Source organism: Chanodichthys erythropterus, chromosome 1, assembly GCF_024489055.1.
Source record: "Chanodichthys erythropterus isolate Z2021 chromosome 1, ASM2448905v1, whole genome shotgun sequence".
Taxonomy (NCBI): domain Eukaryota; kingdom Metazoa; phylum Chordata; class Actinopteri; order Cypriniformes; family Xenocyprididae; genus Chanodichthys; species Chanodichthys erythropterus.
In genome coordinates, this window is record NC_090221.1 from 4,144,152 (window position 1) to 4,163,668 (window position 19,517).

The following is a 19,517-nucleotide window of genomic DNA, read 5'->3' on the forward strand; positions in this document are numbered from 1 at the left end:
AATTTGCATTGCTTGGTAGTTACTGTTTTGAATTTTGTATGTTCCTTAGACCCAACATGTTCCGGGATCAACATCTTTGTTGGTCCTGGAACAACATTCCAATCAACTAATCAGATTTCAGGATCAGGTTTACAGTTAATGTCAAGTTTAGGCTTACAAGGGCTTCTACACCATTCTTATTCACCTATTATTTCCCTCCCTTTAGTGATAAATTATGGGTTTAGGGGTAGGGTTAAGACTATGTTTTTAGACAGGAATGTTGTTCCAGGATCAACAATAGCTGTTGATCCAGGAACATGTCCAGGGTTTCTGCGTGTCTTAAAAAGGTCTTAAAAATCTTAATTTGCCCTTAAAAAGGTCTTAAATCAGAGCAGAAAGTCTTAAATTTATAAAGTCATGGCATTAAATGTTGCATGAATGGCAAAAAATGTTCCTGAAAAAAATCTTCCTCTTCCTTCATCCTGTTTCCAATACAAATATGTAAAACTTTAAATCAAAATACATTTACTTGCAAATGCAAAATGAAGTGAGTTAAGAAAATGTCCCTTTGAATTATTTATTTTTCTTTTTTTTAGCCTATTGGCAGATATTTGTTCTTGTTTTGATCATAAACTCACTTCATTTTGATCAATTTCACAGAAAACAAGACTTCATATTGTATATCATTTTGTATATCCAGTAAATGCTTCTTGATTTGAGAATCTTTAAACATTTGCACTGTAAAACAACTTATAAAAAAGTACTGAGAAAGAACATCACTGTTTTACTAATACAACTCATTGTCTTTCTCCTTTGACGTTTACATTTAGAGAACATATTGATGTATTGATTTCCTTTCAATTAATTCCTTAAATATTCTTTAATTGGTCTGCAGAAATCCTGATGCCTGTCTTGGCAAAATCACAGTGATCCTTCTAACAGCCAGGTTTATGTAATAAACTAATTTTTAAAAATGTATCAATTTATTTATTGCAACTGGACAAAGGGATAATGTTGTCTGTTGAAAATGTACATGTGTGTTTTATATATTCTTGCATACTATCAGCACAACTATTGCTGGTGAAAGCCTTTGGTAATGCTATGACTGACATCTGCTGGTCAAGTAGAGTTAAAGCACTCTTTCAAATCAGCTCTCATCAATCTGCAGGATAGACATTTAAATGTGTGGATTTGATAGGACTTCTAATTTGTATTTTTCTTCAGGCCCGAGGGGATATGTGCCCGCCTCAAAACTGACACGCTACCACCAGTTAACCGTCGACCCGCCGCAGTCTCCTCATCTGAACGTCATGCCCACCGGTCCAGGACCCCGAAGACACTCCTACACACCCGGAGCCCAGCCGCTCCCAACCATCGTGACCACGCCCTGTTTTCAGGTGAGTGACACACCGGCACAGACATGCGCTTTGACTGACAGGTCATAAGGCCGCCTAGTTACTCGGTCTGATTCGTGTGTCAAACACAACGGGACCTTTGGAGATTGATGGCAGGTCTGCGGTATCTCATGATCATCAATCACACACTTCAGCATTTGTGAATTCAGTATTGGAAGAACAGAAATGAACTGCCGCTCCTTGTCAGCAGAACTGACGTACTCTATCACGGCCACCTACGCACACACGCGGCACCCACACATACACACTGATTCAGTCATCTACATGATCTGACTTTCCTAAACATGAAGCCATAATGATATGGAACCATTTGAAAGCAGAAATGTAAGAGGTAGATCTTGACTCTGGGAGGTACACTGCTGTTGTGACTGTAAAAATGTGACTACATTTTCTAAACCTTCACGAGTTGTTTATCATTGTGACAGTGCAGAAATTCTCTTTCAGCTTGTGAGAAAACATGACCGGCTAACATTACGGCTCCCAGACGAATTATATATCCAGTTTTTGTAGTCTCAGGTTGTATAACTTTGCATTTACAAAGCATTGTTTTCCGAAAACAATATTTTCTGAAAAAATGTAAGTTGTTATAGATAATCCATTACATAGGCGCCGATCTGAGATATACAAGATATTCTCCATTGATTTTAACCATTAGAAAATCAATTGGAGCTTTCAGACACTATCTTCACCCTTTTTTATAGTTTATTTAAGGGCGTTTATATGGCAATATTTTAATGGCAAACGTCGAGAGCACATCCAAGTGATGCACGAGCACAAATGGCTCTGCTCTCGATCAGATACATCAGCGCGCTCAAACTCTCCTTGCATGAGATATCAGCGAGAGCATGACTCGCGACAACACTCGCGAAAAGAATGTGCTTTTTGGGTTGAAATTGTCATATTGCTGTACGGATATAATGCAAATAAAACATCAAGTTGACGTTGATTTGAGTTAAATAAGAAGCGAAGTAGCTAGTTTTTAAAATCATGCATTGTGGCTCGTGCAAGTTAGTCTTCTGACGTACGCGTCAATCTATCGCTTGACTCTTCTTTCCAAGGAAATCACTAACAAAATGCACACATACATTTTCCTGCTCTTGATATACAAACTTTAATTAACTTCTTTGAACTTTATGAGGAAAAAAAACGATATGAGGGCAGATTCGAACCACTGATAATTAGAGCACGGCTGGACCTCTGACTGTATTAACGAAAATCTTACCTATACACCATTAGGGAACGCGAAAACCGAACGCGGATTTATATGTAATATAATATATGGGGGTTGATGTGGGGCACTGGGCACCCACCGGCAGAAACATAAATCGGCGCCTATGATCCATTACACATCTCGGTATGCAAGGATAGATCTGCCGCTACTTCTTTTTTATTGCAACTTCACCATTTAGGGCCATATTTTAACGATCTAAGGCTATGTTCACACTGCGAGCCTTAATGCTCAATTCTGATTTTTGCTCCGATGTTTTTTGCTTTTTTTTTGTATAGCTGTTCACGTTGTTGTTTTAATTGTGGCCAATATCAGATTTCCAGTGTGAACAGATCATGTTTCTGAACTGACCTGCATGCACAAAAGATGGGGTTTCCAGGTTTTTACCACAAAATCCACTTAATTGCTTCTCAAAACTTGTCCAAAACTAGCCCAATTTCATTTAGTGGGGTATCCCGGTAAAAATTGCGTTCTGGGGGTAAATATCACGTTAATGCAGTCGCTTCAACCCACGGAGTTGCAAAAGTGGAAAAAAGTAACACAATTCTGCGGGAAAATCACAGACTTGGCAACACACACAGCGCGCTGTCATATGGAAGTAAACACCAAGGGCATTAAAGTAAGTGATTAAGCATTTATTTATAGTGTGATCTGCTGCAAAATTATGCATAGGAAATATGAAAAATAAAGACAATGATCTGACAAAAGAGTTTTGAAACTTTGATACAAGCCCATAAATCGTGTTTTGCTTGTATTATAGAGTTGTCTCTGTGATACTTACAAGTTCTGACACATCACTTCTTCTACTGACTACCCTTCACATCTGTTTTGATCATTTGGGTATGTTAAATCTTTGAATAGACTCCCATAAGCGCAGAATCGTGTGACGTAAAAATCACACGAATCTCGATATGACTGTTCACACTGCGGTCGCATTACAAAACATCTGACCCGTATCGAATTTAGTACCACATATGGCACAAATCAGAATTGAAAAGATTCAATTCCATGTGGTTTGTACTATTCACACTGTCATGAGGAAAACCGATATGAGTCACATGTGGGCAAAAAAATCAGATTTGGGTGACATTTACCTGCAGTGTGAACGTAGCCTAAGCGCATGGCGCAGGTGCACTTAGGGCGAATCCGCTTTTGTTAGTTTAATGATAAAATTGGTCTGCGCGCCAAAAGGGATGTACCTAGTCTCTTAATGAGTCATGGGTGTGTTTTGGGTGTCAAAGTCCCTTCAAGACAAGTCATTTCACTCAGCGGCCATCTTTGAAACGCCTCTCTTGCATTCAAGTGGATCTCCTATCACTTTTCATGGGGAAACATCAAATTCTCCAAAGCTGTTTGCCAAGATTTCGGTTTGAATTTCATATTTGAAATCACCAATGAAATCTGACAACAACTGTCTCATAAATTGTGTTTCTAAACGCTCGAATCGTGACAAAAAAATTGTTATTTTGCGCATGCGCAGTCATAAAAGCACGTCTCGTGTCTTATTTCGGATGCACACATCTGACTGTTTCTATAGGAACCGGAGTTTCTAACGGCCGCTGCAGTGACGCAATGACTTTACCAATTAGCAATTGGCTCTTATTTAGATGCCCGGACTTATTCTGCCATATTGCGCGTTGCACTTTCTCACATTCAAAACAATAAGAGTGACACGTCTTGTGTTATTCTATAGTCTTTGGTAACTTGCAATAAGCCAATCAGAGTCTCATCTCCCATTCCCTTTAAAAGCCAGGTGCGCTTGCACCATGCCGGATTGCTATTTACGTGGCGCATATTACTAAGGCGCCACGTAAATAACAAAAAAATACTGCGGCATTGACTTTAGAGCAGGTTTTTGTTGGTAAGTGGCGCAGTCGTTTTCAGTGTCCTCAAAATAGCAACACGCCAACAATGCACCTGAGCACACCTCATTTTCAGACCATGGGCGAACAGATGGGTGCGAGTGCATTTGCGATTTAAACAACGGTTGCTGGACGTGAAAATAAACACAGCATCGGGCTGAAACTAGCAAAAAACACTTGCGTCACAATGCGCGAGGTGTATGATAGGGCACTTAGAGTTAAAGAGTTCAATTCCCTGTGAGAAAGTGTGATGCTAGCCTTGGCAAACACCACTCATGCTGAACATGATTCATAAAGCATTATCGCTGTTAGCCACAGGGGGGAGCACTTCATCTAATTTCTCTTTTCAGTTTTTATTTTTCCACCCAGCTTTTTTTTTTTTTTTTTTTTTATTCCCTTATAAGCTATAATATCATAAACCTCCCACTCTTAACACTTGAACATGTCTCAAGCACATTGTGTAACACTGAATACCACTTAAATCTAAAAACATGTTGCATATACTCAACAGAGCAGAGCACTTAAACACATTCATTCTCTAGACAGATTTCAGTCTCCGTTTGTGTGGGTTTTGCCAATGACTCACAGAAAAGAACTCATTCCAAACCAGACTGAAACTCTCTCTATTCTCCATTTGCAGGTGTACGCAGGCTATGACTTCACGGCGAGGAGCGGTCAGGAGCTTTCTCTGAGGGCTGGTGAGCCGGTGCGGGTGGTGGAGCCTCACGATAAGCGCGGAAACAAGGAATGGAGTCTGGTGGAGGCGCGTGGCAAGAGAGGCTACGTCCCCTCCAACTACCTTGCCATCCTCCCCTCTGTGATCGCCTCACCCACCTTCCCTTATCGCTAGCTCTGAATAATATCCATGAAAGAACATCATCTCCTGTTGATATGAGTCTTCGAGCCAGTACCCAAACACACACAGACCATAAGAAGCACTTTCCCTGAATGGCTCTTCATACGTGAGGGGGCGGATGGCTGCTGTTTGATGCGTCGTTTGACTGGTGTATGTACTGGAGTGGTGCTTGGGCCCTGCTGTGGAGTGGTCGTCCGTATACTTGATCTCCGCTTCGCCCAGGGCGGTTACTGTTGGAGATCTTTTTATCCAATGAGAGCAGAGCTGCAGGGGCAGGCAGACACATGGCTACTGCTGGAGTGCGCTGTTTCCTGCAATTACCGCTTGGATCAACACCTCAGCTGTCCTTCGAAATGATGATTCGGGCAGCCCTGGTACTACTTGCCTGCTTCACTGTCTTACTACTGAAGAAACTAAGAATATTTGGAGTTTTGCTTGTTTGATGAGTCAAAGCTCTTTTGCACTGGTTCCCAGCTTATTGAGATGACTAATATGCAGACTTAAAGACATTCTTACATAATTCTTGCTTTTGCATTTTAATAATACTTGATGGACAGTTTTATAGTTTATTTAAATTTGTACAGTGGATCTAAAAAGTATTTGGACACTAAGGACACAAATTAATGTCCTATAAAAATAATGCATTGGAAATAAAATATTAATCCGAGTGACATTATAAAAGCACCAATACACTTTTCACATAAAGTGGTCGGCTAATATATTGCCAATGCTGATAATTGCCTCTTTTTTTTAATATTTGCAACAGCTGAAATGTTTTTTCCTGATAAATGTTGGCAGACTTTTATTTTGACACCGATGAGAATGTCAGTGTCTAAAAGCAGATGCATAATTCTATGTAATTCTATGCATATAATTCTAATTCCAAATTGTATGCGGAAAGGAGAATTCTGTCGTCACTGGAACAGTGTTGCCAAGTCTGCGGTTTTCCTGCAGAATTGGGCTATTTTAACACTTTTGCCGCAGGTTTTTTTTTTATATCCGTGGGTTGAAGTGACCCCAAATAACATGATATTTAGCCCCTGGAATGTGAATTTTTCCTGGAGGAACCCCGCCAAAAAGCGGATTTTACCCCCTTGAATGCGTGGACCCACCCTGCGAAACACGATTAGATTTTAAGCAGCAATTGGGAGGGTTTTTTGTGGAAATCTGGCAACCCTGCACTGAAAACACATGAAATTTTAATGTGTTCACTTCAAACTACGATGCTATATATAAAATTAGCATTTGAGAGAATATGATTCCCAGTAAACACAGACTTGCCAGATTACTGAGCGCACTGGTTTCAGTGCTTACGTCCTTTTTTGTGAAAAAAATACTATAATTTGATTACTAAATTAAGAAGTTGCTATTTATTGTACAGGTTTACTTTTTTTTCCATATTGATTAATTTTCAAATTATTTCTAATATTACATAAATGACATAAAATAAATAGAAAATTCATCTTTATATTAAATATCTTTAAATATATTGGTTTTATATCAACCATTAGCCACCCTGCTTTTGAAGATATCAGCATTGCCATCAACCATCAAAAAAAACCTATATCGGTCGACTACTAAAAAAAAGTATAGTGATGCTTTCTAGTTGTCAAACATTTGTTTGTAGATGCTGGTTGGATTGATATTTATTTATTAATGCAGTGACATTCATACATTTTTAATTGTGTCTTAAATGTCCAAATACTCTTTGGAGGCACTGGGTGGTGGTGGATATCGAAGACACTGTAATGATGCAGATTCAGAACTGCATTGTTTATAACCTCTGTGATGAAGGACTCACTGAAAGATTCAAAGGTGCAGAGGAGTTGCTGCAGTGTCCGTCATGAACAACTGTCTGCCTGCACTTGCATCTGATGTCCACTAGAGGCACCAGAGCACCCTCTGTGAAGGCTGTCACGTTACCTTACTCAGTGTTGGATTAATCCCCCAAACAGAATCATATATTATTCATCTGATCCTCACAATGGCCTTAAAAGGGATCCATTGAGAGGCAGTTCATCTCCTGGCGATACTGAATATGGCATCATCTGTACATATCTCTTTGAAGAGATATTTATTTTATTTATTCCTCATGTCCACTCTAAAATTAAACGGATTCAGTCTTGAATTAAGACATCAGAACTGTTGAAATCCATCTCATACCTTGAAATTTCTGCTGTTATTATGAGAAGCTGTTATTCGTCATGACTGAAGTCTTCTGCCTGACCTCTGAATGCTCTATTTGTGACCAGCCAGCAGATTAAAACACTGACGTGAACGAGGAAGATTATTTCTGTCTACTGCAGAGGTTTATTTTGGAGATATGCATTGGGTTGGAGGCTGCTTTTAGCCCAAGACAAGTGATGCTTTTCCTCTGAGAATGTGCAAATGTCACAGCAGGGCTGATGATGACTGTGTTTTGTCATGCTGCAGGCAGAGTAGACATGCGGTTCGTTGTCCGAGAGAGCACTGCCTGTCAATCGCTCCTACTTCCTCTAAGAGCTGCTTGTCAGCAAAGCTTTGATCCTCTGAACCCCTACAGCTACTGCTTCCTCTATGCGACAGAACTCAAAGCTCTATAAATAAATTTCTCTATTCAATGGTCTAAAAATAGCTGCTTGTCGGCAGGATCCCTCTATGGCTCACCCTATTGGAGCAGTTGGGGACTGCAGCTGCGGTTCCTCTCCCTCCTCTGGGAGGGGGCATCTATCACATTACATCAAATCGTGCCCTGGCCCTACTCTTCGTCTCCGCTGAAGAGCCATGGGAAAATGCTACGTAATTAGATATATAATGTATCCCTCACAACATTACATACTATGAAGCATTTCCTAGCGAGAGAGCAAGCAAACCTCACACCCCTATTCTAGCTCCATGTATCATGTCTGTTTGTGTGTGTATTAGAGGGAGAAGGGACGATAAGCCATGCAGTAGGGGTTTATAAGTCCGCAGTAAACATTGTCTGTCTTGGTGGCACTGCATATACATATGTACACTCATGCGCAAAACCTTTTTTGTATTTTTGTCTTGTTTTACAGAAATAATATCTGAACATCTTTAAAACAAAAAAAAATTTACTTCAAGTAAAATTGCATGAGATATTAAAATATTTTTGTCAGTATATCAGTGGCACAAAGCTAACAACATTTAGTGGGATTTATGCTTAAAACAAGAAGAAAATGGCTAATAGGGTAAGATAAATGAATTCTGGTATCTGATATATTCATATAAAATAAGTCTTAATGCTTTATGTAAATATTAAGTTTGTATCATATTATTAATAGTAATTAGGGGTCAAACCCCAAAGGTCTCATGCTGATAAAGTTTTCTGACATTTTGAATTTTCCGAAAAACCTACTTTTTTTTTTAAATTCCTCCTAGAACGTTTATCCAATTTGCACGAAATTTGGTATGTAGCATCTACTCACACTCCAGGCAAAAAGTTATTAAAAGATTTTTGTTCGGTCAATCCATTCTCATATAGCACGTCAACCACGTACAAATGGATTTGATGCTGTATCTTCACAATGATTTGGTGTATTGACAACAAAAACTAGTCATTACAGGCATGACTTTGGGGTACATGCACAGTATTGTCACAGCGCCACCTACTGGTGCTGAGAAATAAGCAAAAATAGACTTTTTTTTTCTAACTTTTGAATGCCTTGTCCTAAAACCATGAGGACCATGGTCTCCTTAGATTCCTTGAGGCGTGCCGTGTTGAACGATAACCAATTTTCTTTGTTCGGTCATTTTGGGCGTCAGCCATTTTGAATCATAAAATGCTGTGTTTTAAGAACACATGAACGTATCATTACAAAACTCGGTATGATTCATCGAGGTCATGTTCTGAGAGGACCTGTAAAGTTTTAGGTCAGCGCACCCAAGTGGTCAAGATATAATTTAATTGATGAAAATGCTTATAACATGAAGAATTAAACATATTGTCATTTAACTTACACCATTAGATTTGTTGGCTTATGCCGAGTCCTACGATACCAAATTTGCCATATTCTACCATACTTGATGTCCGCCATATTGAATTTTATTCAAAACCTACATTTTCAAACTCCTACAAAAAAATTTTGTATGAAATTTGGTTTGTAGCATTTACAAACACTTATGACAAAAGGTAATTAAAAAGATTTTTGATAGTCCCAACCGTTGTTTAATACTGCATCAACAAATTTGACTGCGAGCACGCCAAATAGATATGCGGCTGTATCTCTGCAAAGGTTTTGTGTATTGACACGAAACTTGGTACATGTCATCACAGGCATGATTTGAGGGTGCATGCAGAGTTTTGTTATAGCACCACCTACTGCTCAGAAGTTATAAACCATGTTTTTATGTTATAAGTGCTTTATCCTAACCACATGATCACAGATGTCCACAAATATTTACTTTTCCACCCTTATTCGGCTTGACCCCGTAATTGCTGCTTGCAGCTATATTTATAATTTTTGTGGTTATTATTATTATTATTATTATTATATGAATATCTCAATAAATTGCGTTTTCCAGTATAAATATCTAAACTGTGTTTAAACAAGATGCATTTACAGTACTTGAGAAGTAAAAGTGCATAACATATTAAGATGTTTTCTGAGAATATATCTTATATATAATGGCAAATTCTTTTTTCTTGTTTTAAGCATAAATGATGAAAACAAGAAAAAAAATCTCAATTTAATAAGAAAAATTAATTCAAGATATATTTACTCTAGTCTTCATATCTTTATTAAGACTTGAGTAAGTACATTATTAAGTATTATAAAGTAAATAACTATTATTAAGTAAATATAAAGTAAATGTTATATTAGGCAAATATTATTTTAATCTCAAAATTAATCTATTTAAAAAGGTGATGTATTTTAAAATGTTTACTATAAAACAAGAAAAATACTGATTAAAAAAATGTTTTTTCAATGGGGGTGAGGGATTGGTAACAGATCTTTATCCAATATCCAGGAAGATTTTTTTTTCCCGGAACAAGCAGGAATCCTCTTGCTGCCAAAGAGCCTGAGGTCAGCATAGAACAGCTTGTGTAAGTTGACCAGTCAAAAGCTGCTGTGTAGAAATAGACACTGGCCTTGTCCGGCTTAATGCGGGACTGCATTTAGTAACTTTTTGGCGCTGGTGTCGTGATTGTGCTAGGGCCGTCAGCTGACCTGTGGCACAACCAAATAACTTTAACCTACACCGAATCTTGTCCTAGCTTGATCTTAAACCCCAGCATTACAGAGGACTTAGTGCACAGTTTACACTTCGAATCCGTCCCTTGCGGTCCCAATGTGAAATACAGCAACGCTCCTCAGACACCTCCTTCAGTGACCTCTGAGCGTGTCTGTATGAGAGGGAATGTAGACTCAACAGATCACGCAGCTGTTTATAACTCTGAACTCTGAGCTTCTTAAGTTTAGAGGTCATGGTCATGCCTATCTGACATTAGAGGCTTGTGTATTTATAGAGGATATGATGTGGAAAGTCTTGGCATTTTTAAATGAATTGTAAATCTTGTCAAGTTAAAAAGCAATCATGTTCAAGTCATGTGTACATAAACATCATATTGGCAAATAGAGATTGAATGTGTACATTTATTCAACTTTCTGGGCTGGTTTACATGTTGACCTACATGCACGCTGGGCCATTGAACTTTCACTTCCATAAATCCTATTGGCCTTTTAGTGTGCGGCCAGGTAGTCATGGAGCCTGTCCAGCACAAACAGGCGAGAACAGATTCAATAAATCATCTCGATGAGGATCCAAACACGAGGCTTCCATTTGCAGTGGTCTCTGATTTTCCCTGAGAGGTTGGCATGATGTACTCTCTGGATATTGAAAAACACACTCCCTTGCCCTGCGAAATGTTGCATCAGAGTGTCATTTTCCTTGATTTTTGTATGTGTGAGTTCTGGAGAAGAACTCTGCTTGAGCACCACAACCATCAAACTTGCCTCATTTTCAGCCACCTCTATTTAAACCCTTCATATGTAACCCTTCTCTATAGATTCTGTCTCTCAGATCTCTTCACCTTTACTCTTCCCTTGCAAGCTCTTGTAAACAGTGCTGGCCTAGAATGTCAATGATGTCAGGCGTCATCAGGGGGTTGAGAAACTTTGATCTTCAGAGTAAATGGTGGGACGGGGTTTGTACATGTTCATGAGTACCCTAGTTTGTAGCGCATGTGCCCACTGGAAATTTGATAGGATACTTCATCGCTCTTGTCCGATGCTCAACTTACAGGCTGTCACTCATTTTCACTACCTGAATTTCAAATGCGTCGCAGCTGAATGCTTTGATCTGAAACACATTTCTGCGTGCAAGCTTTCACACCTACTGCAATCAGAAATTTGATCAGAAAAATCTCCCCGCAATTGTGCAGCCCTAATGTCAGACTGATTCTAGTCTACCAACACATAAACCTCTTTAAAAACATCTAGTAATTGTTAGATTCCCCTCAAGGTTGTTTTCTGATTATTGCAATCTTAAAACTTTTATATTGTGTCATATTTTTGGGCTGTCAAGCAGCGAGAACACTTGGCAAGGCTCAACGTATCTTAGCACCTAATAGCATTGATTGAAGGAGCCACTCAGCTTCACAGACGGTATTTGTGCTGCATGATAATGCTGTTTGTATAGAGACTCTATCCTGTCTATTTTATAACACATAAGGCAGATTATAGCCATAAAGGAAGCTATAGCCATAAATGGGGATCTTAATGGCAGTTGGAATAAAGTGGCCCATCCGCTCGCCCACGCAGGTAAGATCTGCTGAGTCCATTTCATGCCCTCCTGTCCAATGTTCCTGTGTTTGTCATGCTATATGGAAGCCTGTCCTTCTTCTGATCATCACAAGGACATATGATGTATTTTTGAGAAGTGCTCTTATATCCATTTCACTGGGTCAAGGTGTTTTAGATGCTTTGAGGCTGACACTTCTCAACCAATGTTGAGCTAATATCAAAAATGTTTGTAAAAGCACTAATTTAATTATGTTAAAACTTTAAAATTATGGCCCACTGTATGTTGAGCTAAACTGAACCCAGAATATTCCTTTAAGGCCTTTTAGAGCTTTGTCAAATCATTACTTACTTAACTAGAATCTTCTAATTAATTAAGAGATATTTGCACTGTGAATTAATTAGGAATGCATGCTAATAAAATTATATCTGTTGTTTTTGTGACAATCCCCCCCCAGTGCTGGCGGAGAGCTGTTATTTCTGGCAGTTCGACCAGCAGCCATCATTCTTTGAAAGCTGACACTCGCAATCTTTTCATACAAGTGTGAGGAAAATAGCCCTGTCGTTCACCTTCCCAAAGGCGGGTGGCTGGGAAAGTATCCAGGAAGGAGAGGGGAGGGAATACCACTGCTGCGGATCCCATGTCTTTACCCAGCCCGAGTCCGATCTCACGGTTTGTTTGTTTGTTTGTTTTGAGACCCGGTGATCATGTGCTCAACTCCTGTCATCCCAAATCCGTCATTTCCCTGTTCTTGGGTTAGCAGCTTTTCCCATCCTCATCTTAATAGGCCTGCTGGGAAAACGCATAGACATCATTTGGTTTTAGCTGTTGTTGGTAGACTTTGTTTTGTTTAGATACACACATGGTGATGTTTTGAGAACTTGCTTGGAGGAACTTTGAGAATGTTCAGAACAAAGAACAGAATGTAAACACTGAACTGTCTTGCCATGGAAACTCCATGGAGCTGCTCCTATCATGCTTTCATTAAACATTAGTAAACCTGTCTGTCCAAAAGCATTTAACTGTTGCTAATGTGATCTGTTTAGCATTATTGGGAAACATTATGACGTATTATAAATGTAAACTAGATTTTTGCAAGTTAACAAAAGATAACGTTTACCACGACAATGCATTGGTGTTTGAGGGGAATTGCAAATGCATTGCAATGTGTTTTGCTAAGATGTTTTCAGTTAGTTTTTTTTTTTTTTTTAATAGATAAGGTATTGATAAGTGGTTGTTCTGGTGGTTGCTGGCACATTATGGTGGTGCTATGTGATTGTTCTTCTAGGTGGTGAAGGCATTGCAGGGGTGTTCTGGGTGGTTGCTAAATGTTTTTTTTTTTTTTTTGTGGTTTTCAAGTTTGTTAACAGGTGTTGTGGTGGTTAGTGCATTCTGGGTTTGCTAAGGTGTTGCTATGTGGTTAATAGGTCGTTCTGGGTGATTGCTAAATTTGTGGTAGTGGTTAGTGCATTCTGGGGTTGCTAAGGTGTTGCTATGTGGTTAATAGGTCGTTCTGGGTGATTGCTAAATTTGTGGTAGTGGTTAGTGCATTCTGGGGTTGCTAAGGTGTTGCTATGTGGTTAATAGGTCATTCTGGGTGGTTGCTAAATGTGTTGTGGTGGTGGTTAGTGCATTCTGGGGTTGCTAAGGTGTTGCTATGTGGTTAATAGGACGTTCTGGGTGATTGCTAAATTTGTGGTAGTGGTTAGTGCATTCTGGGGTTGCTAAGGTGTTGCTATGTGGTTAATAGGTCATTCTGGGTGGTTGCTAAATGTGTTGTGGTGGTGGTTAGTGCATTCTGGAGTTGCTAAGGTGTTGCTATGTGGTTAATAGGTCGTTCTGGGTGATTGCTAAATTTGTGGTAGTGGTTAGTGCATTCTGGGGTTGCTAAGGTGTTGCTATGTGGTTAATAGGTCATTCTGGGTGGTTGCTAAATGTGTTGTGGTGGTGGTTAGTGCATTCTGGAGTTGCTAAGGTGTTGCTATGTGGTTAATGGGGTGTTCTGGGTGGTGGTGAAGACATTGCAAGGGTGTTCTGGGTGATTGCTAAATGATTTCTGGTTGTTTCTAATTTATTCAGGTGGTTGTTAGCACTTTCTGTTTGTTGCTAAGGTGTTGTGGTGGTTAATGCATTCTGCGGTTGCTAAGGTGTTGCTGTGTGGTTAATAGGGTTTTGTGGGTGGTTGCTAAATGTCTTGTGGTGGTGGTTAGTGCATTCTGGGGTTGCTAATGTGTTGCTATGTGGTTAATAGGTTGTTCTGGGTGATTGCTAAATGTGTTGTGGTGGTGGTTAGTGCATTCTGCGGTTGCTAAGGTGTTGCTATGTGGTTAATATGGTGTTCTGGGTGATTGCTAAATGTGTTGTGGTAGTGGTTAGTGCATTCTTGATTTGCTAAGGTGTTGCTATGTGGTTAATTGGGTGTTCTGGGTGGTGGTGAAGACATTGCAAGGGTGTTCTGGGTGGTTGCTAAATGTTTTCTGGATGTTTCTAATTTATTCAGGTGGTTGTTAGCACTTTCTGTTTGTTGCTAAGGCGTTGTGGTGGTTAGTGCATTCTGGGGTTGCTAAGGTGTTGCTATGTGGTTAATAGGGTGTTGTGGGTGCTTGCTAAATGCGTTGTGTTTAATGCATTCTGCGGTTGCTATGGTGTTGCTGTGTGGTAAATAGGGTGTTATGGGTGGTTGCTAAATGTGTTGTGGTGGTTAATGCATTCTGTGGTTGCTATGTGGTTAATGGGGTGTTCTGGGTGGTGGTGAAGACATTGCAAGGGTGTTCTGGGTGGTTGCTAAATGTTTTCTGGTTGTTTCTAATTTATTCAGGTGGTTGTTACACTTTCTGTTGGTTGCCTAGGTGTTGCTATGACATTAATAATGTGTTCTGAATTGTTGCTAAATGTGTTGTGGTGGTGCTTAGTGCATTCTGGGTTTGCTAAGGTGTTTCTGGGTGGTTGTTAGTGCATTTTTATGTGGTTGCTAAAGGTGTTTTGGTGTTTTTTTGTTTTTTTTTGTTTTTTTTTTTGAGCATCCTGCTGGTTGCTGTGGTGTTTCGGTGGCTGTTAAGGTCTTGATAGATGGTCCTTAGGTTGTTCTGGGTAGTTGCTATGGCATTGATAGCTGGTTGCTAGGGTATTACTATGTAGTATCTAGGGAGTTCTCGTGGTTGCTAAGTAGTTCTGGGTAGTTGCTGGGTTGATGCATTCTCTCTCTCCCTCTCTCGTTTTAATGTCCACAGGGTGAACATCATAAGTAGTTCCCCTCATCAAGCCACATGATTTGAGGTATCACTCATGTCTGTAGCACAAATGGAGTGGGACGAGTTACACAGTGAAGTTAAGTATGAGCAGCAGTAATAGTGAAGCATGCCTTAGCAAGCACCAGCAATCATTCTTCGTTCCAAGAACAGCTTCCTCAATTCACACATTTGTTAAACCACTTAATCATCTCATTTCCCCACTGTAGGTCTGGTTTCTGTTACTGTCCATTTAATTCAGTAACCTTTCATTTTCACATTCGCTGTAATAGCTGCCCTGCTTCTTCTTGGTCAAGGTTGCTCAGGAGCTCAAGGTCAGCCGCACAATAGTGCTGACAGGCCAGGAATGCAACTGTGATAAAAAATATCATTGGTTCCAGGCATGAGGGCAGAGCTCCATGCAGCCTGCAGCCCAGGGGCATGCATGCGATAATCACGTGCCACTGCAATGGAGCTCTTTCTGACCTCTCCGTTTATGCTCAAGCGCCGATGGGGTCACCTCTGGCTCATCACACAGTAATCACGCTCGCCGGAAACACCTGTTTCAGTTCGCCAAAATAATCTTTAGTGCAGATGAAGAGATTTCAAAGTCTAATCTTTGGCATTTACTGCCTTTTTTTAAAACCGGCCCCTCTGCACAGATGTACAGCATACTGCAAACACAGGACTTATTGTTTTGCCCCTACTGTAATATGCTTTATGTGTAAACACAGCCCGCAACAAAAACCTGTTTTCAGTGTAAATAATCTGCAGGAGACAACTGGAAATGAAAACACCATCTAAACCGGTGTTGATTAAAACATAAACTAATCCCAAGAAGTCATGAAGGAAAATTAACTTTCTTTTTAAATAATTCAAAGTCCTTTTGCTCCGAATTAGAATTTCCATAGAGTCAAGCAGACCGAAGGTGTAAATCTTATTGTGCTTGCATATAAAATAATACTATATTAAAATGTGCCATTTTTGTGTAATAACCGCCTGGCCTTTGAGCTGAAGCAGGAATTGTGAATCCCCTCAGGCGACGTTTTCATCCTCAGTCACGTGAATGATTGCTACTATTGCTGTCTGGAGCTGTATTTATGGATTACTGATGTGAAATGTGACCACTAGGGGGAGTTTTGTGCTGCTCTGTCTGCCATTGCAGCAAAACAAATAAATATCCTGCTTTTTATGTGTCTCCATCTGTATTAATCTGCCTGCAAATCACAACAAGCAGATAATGCTTTTCCATAGTGGCAGTAATGAAACGCTCCACACACTTGCTGAGGCAGCGCGTCATATCTGAAGGTTAAGGTGTCCTCAACTTCCTGCCTGTGGCGAATAGAGATTTAAATTAAGCAGTCATTTTCTGAACAGCACTTTGATATTAAATGGGGAAAAATGACGTGGCAAAGCAATGAAAAATCAGAGTTGATATCCGTGAGCAGAACTCTGAAAACATTCCATTTTGTGGAGCACAGTGTCACTAAAAACCAGGAACTTCAGGAAAATGTTATCAGCGTGAAATGACATCAAGCGGCACTCGGCTTCGGTTTACTGTTATTGCTGTCAATATGGAAACAGAGGGGCAGGTCAGCATGAGTGCAGTGCTGAAGCAATGGCGAGTTTTCATAAACTGAGACGGGGTCATTTTGGTGCCCACAGTTGCTTGACCTCTGCTCCCTGCTGCCCTGCTGGGATTTGCGTCAGATTATGTCTTGCAAGGAAACCGATTTCCATTTCTCCCTCCCTTTATGCGTTGTTCTGCTGCAGATGCTTGTGGCCGTCCAGGTTTGCTCTGTCAATTTCAAATCGAGTCCTTCCATAAAGCCTCCGGTAAGAGTCTTAAGCCTAATTTGATTACATCATGACCGACAGCACTCACGTTTGACGTGACAGAGTCCCGGAAGAGATTTTCCGTCCTCAGCTTTACCCAGTCCAGTGAAACATTGACACTGTGGAAAAAGGATGATGAAATTTCGTTTTGTCAACACTAAGCTTTTGGTCCCATGACTATACATCACCTGTCCGAATGTTACACAAATATTTTGAGCAAATTCCCTATGGAGGCACTTTCTCTTGGCCGTGTATTATTCTGTTTTTTTTATATATATTTTGTATTTATTATTTTATATTTACTATCTACTGTATATACTACAACTATCCTAATTTTATCTTTTCCAAGTACATCCAGAGTGCTTGTAAGAAAAAAAATGATGAGGACTTTCAAGATCTTGATTGAGTTTAATGCAGCGTAACAGTGACAAAGTACATGCAGCACTTTGTGTTGGAATGAAGCCAGAACGTCCAAATCTCAAGCCTTTTATCCCATGACAGTTTACCACCCCTAATGTAAATGAAGTTGCTCCTGTTGGAACAGCTGTGGTCTGTATGTTAAGGAAGTTCAGAGACCCCATTGTCAATCACCTGCTCCCATTCTACAATTAATAAACATTTGCTCGCGATGTGATCCACTCAAGTGGTGCAGTAACAGTAAAAGTGTTGACTTTGTTCTTCTCTATGATAATTAAGCCATTTTGGGGAATGAGCCTGATCAAACCACCTATCTTGAAGTGGAATCTGGGTTGGGGCAGAATATAATTTTATTACATGCTTCACTTTATCTTTTGTCTAGTGACGAATGAGCCAGCAGTGATATCAACACTTTGAGATGTCTTATGAATTCATTTTGTATTTAACATTTTTTCTTTTTTTTTCTCGCAACTCAGGGCTTCACGGTCACATGATTCAGAAATCATTATGATTTGGTGCTGAAGAAACATCAATGTTGCTGCTTAGCATCAATGAAGCAGTAATACTTTTTTTTTTTTTTTGATGACTTACATTTGCCAAAATTTCTGAATATGCATACTTTGTCGTACTACGGAAGAGGATTAGGGCCAAGCAATAATAAAAAAATAAAACCATCTCGAGATTAAAGTTGTTAAATTTAGAGAAAAATGTCAAAATAAAATGTTGAGAATAAAGTCATTAAAATATGAGAAAGTCATTAAATTTTGAGAAAAAAGTTGAGAGAAAATGTTGAATAAACTCATTTAATTACGAGAAAAATGTCGTTAAATTTCAAGAAAAAAGTCGAGATAAAATGTTGAGAATAAACTCATTAAATTATGATAAAAAAGTAGTTAAATTTCAAGAAAAAAGTCGAGAGAAAATGTTGAGAATAAACTCATTAAATTATGGTAAAAAAGTCATTAGATTATGAGAACAAATTTGTTAAATTATGAGAAAAAAGTTGAGATAAATGTTGAGAATAAAGTCATTAAATTACGAGAAAAATGTCATTAAATTATGAGAACAAATTCGTAATTTAATGACTTTATTCTCAACATTTTATTTAGACTTTTTTCTTGAAATTTAACAACTTTAATCTCAAGATGGTTTTATTTATTTTTTTAATATTGCTTGGCCCTAATCCTCTTCCGTAGTCCTAAAATGCAGTGTATCTGACATTTATTTATAAGATGACAAAGTATCCATCAGTGATTTTTTTATTTATTTATTTTTAATTCATTTATTGAAACTGCCAAAAAGTACAAAATTTTTACACACAATTACAGTACAAATACAAAAGAATTGTAAAAGAACTACTGTCTGAATTAAATTAAATGTATACTACGTTTTGAAATATTTATTTACACATACTGCGTGTAAAGGTAGTGTAGGTAATTTTGGAGAGGCTTGTAATAGCAAACTAGTTTTGAAAGCACCATTCAAAGATCTCTCCACGCCTCCTTCAAAACACATGAACTTGTACAGGCAGAGCAGAGTCTGCAAATCGTCACGAGATTGCGTTAAATAACCTAATATCTCAAAGCACATAACATTACAATAATATTGAACATAACTTACAGAGCTCTAGCTGTACCACCTGACTGCTGCAGATTCATTTCAGCATTTAATAGTGTTGCCAGAGAAATGCATAAATCTGAGTCTGAGGACTCAAACAGCTCCAGGTAGAATTTCATGTATTTCCATCTATTAATTACAGTAGTTATGGTGTGAACGCAGCATAAGCTTTTTGTTTTGGTTCAGGAGGAACTGTAAAAGATGCTGCTGTTTGTTTGTGGTGCTCAGTGACTGTCTGTCTACAACTGCATATCCTCATGAAACGCGCTGATGACGTGTGAGGTCTGTGCGAGCAAAAATTGCATTCAAGGGGATAAAATCCGCGTTTTAGCAGGG

At 39.1% G+C, this 19,517-nt stretch overlaps 1 protein-coding gene across 3 annotated transcripts in view; it reads left to right on the plus strand.

The window, feature by feature from the left end:
- The window catches only part of arhgef37 (Rho guanine nucleotide exchange factor (GEF) 37), a 31,655-nt gene extending 20,256 nt beyond the window's left edge, over positions 1-11,399 (plus strand). For all 3 annotated transcript variants that reach the window (XM_067385158.1, XM_067385166.1, XM_067385148.1), the window contains exons 12-13: positions 1,204-1,376; positions 5,125-11,399. In XM_067385158.1, the coding sequence (XP_067241259.1) occupies positions 1,204-1,376; positions 5,125-5,334 (383 nt within the window). In that variant the 3' untranslated portion in view covers positions 5,335-11,399. The remainder of the gene's footprint in view (positions 1-1,203; positions 1,377-5,124) is intronic.
- Positions 11,400-19,517: the final 8,118 nt, after the last annotated feature.